The sequence below is a fragment of the Beta vulgaris genome, chromosome 7, assembly GCF_026745355.1.
Source record: "Beta vulgaris subsp. vulgaris cultivar EL10 chromosome 7, EL10.2, whole genome shotgun sequence".
In the NCBI taxonomy this organism is placed as follows: Eukaryota; Viridiplantae; Streptophyta; class Magnoliopsida; order Caryophyllales; family Amaranthaceae; genus Beta; species Beta vulgaris.
The window spans coordinates 8,266,203-8,268,443 of NC_079208.1; the positions used below are offsets into that span (position 1 = coordinate 8,266,203).

General features: G+C 45.6%; 1 protein-coding gene across 1 annotated transcript; it reads left to right on the plus strand.

Moving 5' to 3' along the window:
* Nucleotides 1–303: 303 nt before the first annotated feature.
* On the plus strand, nt 304–1,233 carry LOC104898632 (uncharacterized). The gene has a single exon (XM_010685726.1). The coding sequence runs from the start codon at nt 304–306 to the stop codon at nt 1,231–1,233; it is 930 nt and encodes a 309-aa protein (XP_010684028.1).
* Nucleotides 1,234–2,241: the final 1,008 nt, after the last annotated feature.

Genomic DNA, 2,241 nt, shown 5'->3' on the forward strand with positions numbered 1-2,241 from the left:
TTACACATTATAATTGTACTTTATAATATACAAATTAAGTTTGTACTTTATAAATATGAAATCCTTATAATATATTGTTAGATAGTAATCTTGTAATTATAGTAGTTTTGTATATGTTGCCTTGTATAGCCTAGTCTGTAATTCTATTTATTGATATGGAAAATCATAACCCAATCAAGGGGATTGACTATCTTACATGGTTATCAGAGCAATGAAATTTTTCCTTTCCTTCTCCTCGGACCCCGGCTGCCACATGCCGCCCACCCTAAACACACGCCTCATACCCCACCATTAGCTCCGGCAATGGCAGGCGAAACCGACAGCCCGAACTCCGATCTCGGACAGCCCACCACCAAGCACCTTCATCCAGTGTACACCGTTGGTAACATCCAACACAAAGTTTGTGTCCTCGACGGCACCAAAGTCCCGTACTCTTCATGGGTAAAGCTTTTCAAGCTTCACCTTCGAGGCTACAAGGTGCTGTCTCATGTTGATGGTACCACTCCTCCGGCGAAAACCGACGCACACTTCTCCACGTGGCAGGAGATTGACTCTCATGTCCTTCAATGGATCTATGGATCCATTTCTGATGACTTGTGCTTGCGGATACTCGAACCCGACACCACCGTTCGTGAAGCGTGGTTGAAACTTCAGAATTTGTTTCATAACAATAAAGGGTCCCGAGCAGCCACTCTTGAACACGAATTCAATAATCTCAAACTCACATCCATGTCTTCTCTTGATGATTATTGCCACCGTCTCAAAGAACTTGCTGATAAACTTTCCGACGTTGATTCGCCGGTCACCCCGCAGCGGTTAGTGCTTCAACTCGTTCGTGGTTTACCGGTCGAATATGACACGGTTGCTTCTTTTATTAATCAGCAGATACCGTCCTTTGAGACCGCTCGAAGTATGCTGCAATTAGAACAACAAAGGAAGGTCGTGCGTGATGAAACCGTGCCTTCCCCTGCTGCACTTGTCACTCCGGCATCTCCTCCGCCGGATTCTCAACCGTGGTCAGACCCACCACGCCCTCCGCTGCCCAAGGGTGGCCACCGCCAGCCCCGTCGGCCTCCTCGTGGGCCACAACGTGGCTCCTCTTCAAGCTCACCCTCTCTCGGGCCTGCTTCGCGCCCTACCGTGGCTGCTACTGGGCCACAACAGCCCTATTTTCAAGCTTGGGGACCTCCTCCTCCCTACTGGACCGTTCCCCCGTTCCCCTACCCCACTTAGGCTGGCTGGGCATCTCCTTGGCAACCCCGCCACCCTCCCTGGCGCGCCCCACCACCCAGCCGAGCTCCTTCACAGCAGCCCCGTGGCAATGGCCACGCCTATCTTACTGAGTTTGATGCTCTACCGGACGATTCTTGGTATATGGACACTAGCGCTTCATCTCACTTAACTGCGGATCCAGGTACTATTGTCCCTTCATCTACTTTGAGTTCTATTCGTTCTATTTATGTTGGAAATGGTAACTCTATTCCAGTTATTGGCTCGGGCATGTCTAAAATTCCTACCCACACCCGTCCCCTCACCCTTAATAATGTCCTTTACACTCCTCAAATCATTAAAAATCTTATTTCCGTTCGTCAATTCACTAAAGATAATAATGTGTCCGTCGAATTTGACCCTAATGGTTTTTCTGTGAATGACCTTCGGAATGGGACTACTCTTATGAGGAACAACAGTTTTGGTGACCTCTATCCTGTTTCTTCATCAACCACACCTTCCTCCACTCCTTCGGCTCAACTCACCCACTCTTCTCATGACTTATGGCACGATCGTCTTGGTCATCCGGGACCCAATGTCATGGATTTTCTTCGCATTAATTTATGTATCAAATGTAATAAAGGACGTGGTTCCTATCTTTGCAATTCTTGTCAAATAACTAAACACAAAAGGCTTCCCTTTTATGATTCTACTTCTTCCACTATTGCTCCTTTTGATATAATTCATAGTGATTTATGGACATCTCCTCTGTTAAGCAAAAGTGGTTATAAGTGCTATCTTGTGTTAATTGATGATTTCACTCATTATGTATGGGTGTATCCCTTCAAATTTAAGTCTGAAGCGTTTACTAAAATCCTTCAATTTAATACCTACATTCACACTTAATTTAATACTAATATCAAGACCTTTCAGTGTGATATGGGCCGTGAGTTTGATAATACTCCATTTCATCAATTTGCACTTACTCATGGTCTTACCTTCCGTTTTTCATGTCCTCAAACTTCTTCTCAA

Coding starts and splice junctions, on each gene's coding strand:
- LOC104898632 (XM_010685726.1), top strand. CDS start 304: ATGGCAGGCGAAACCGACAGCCCGAACTCCGATCTCGGACAGCCCACC.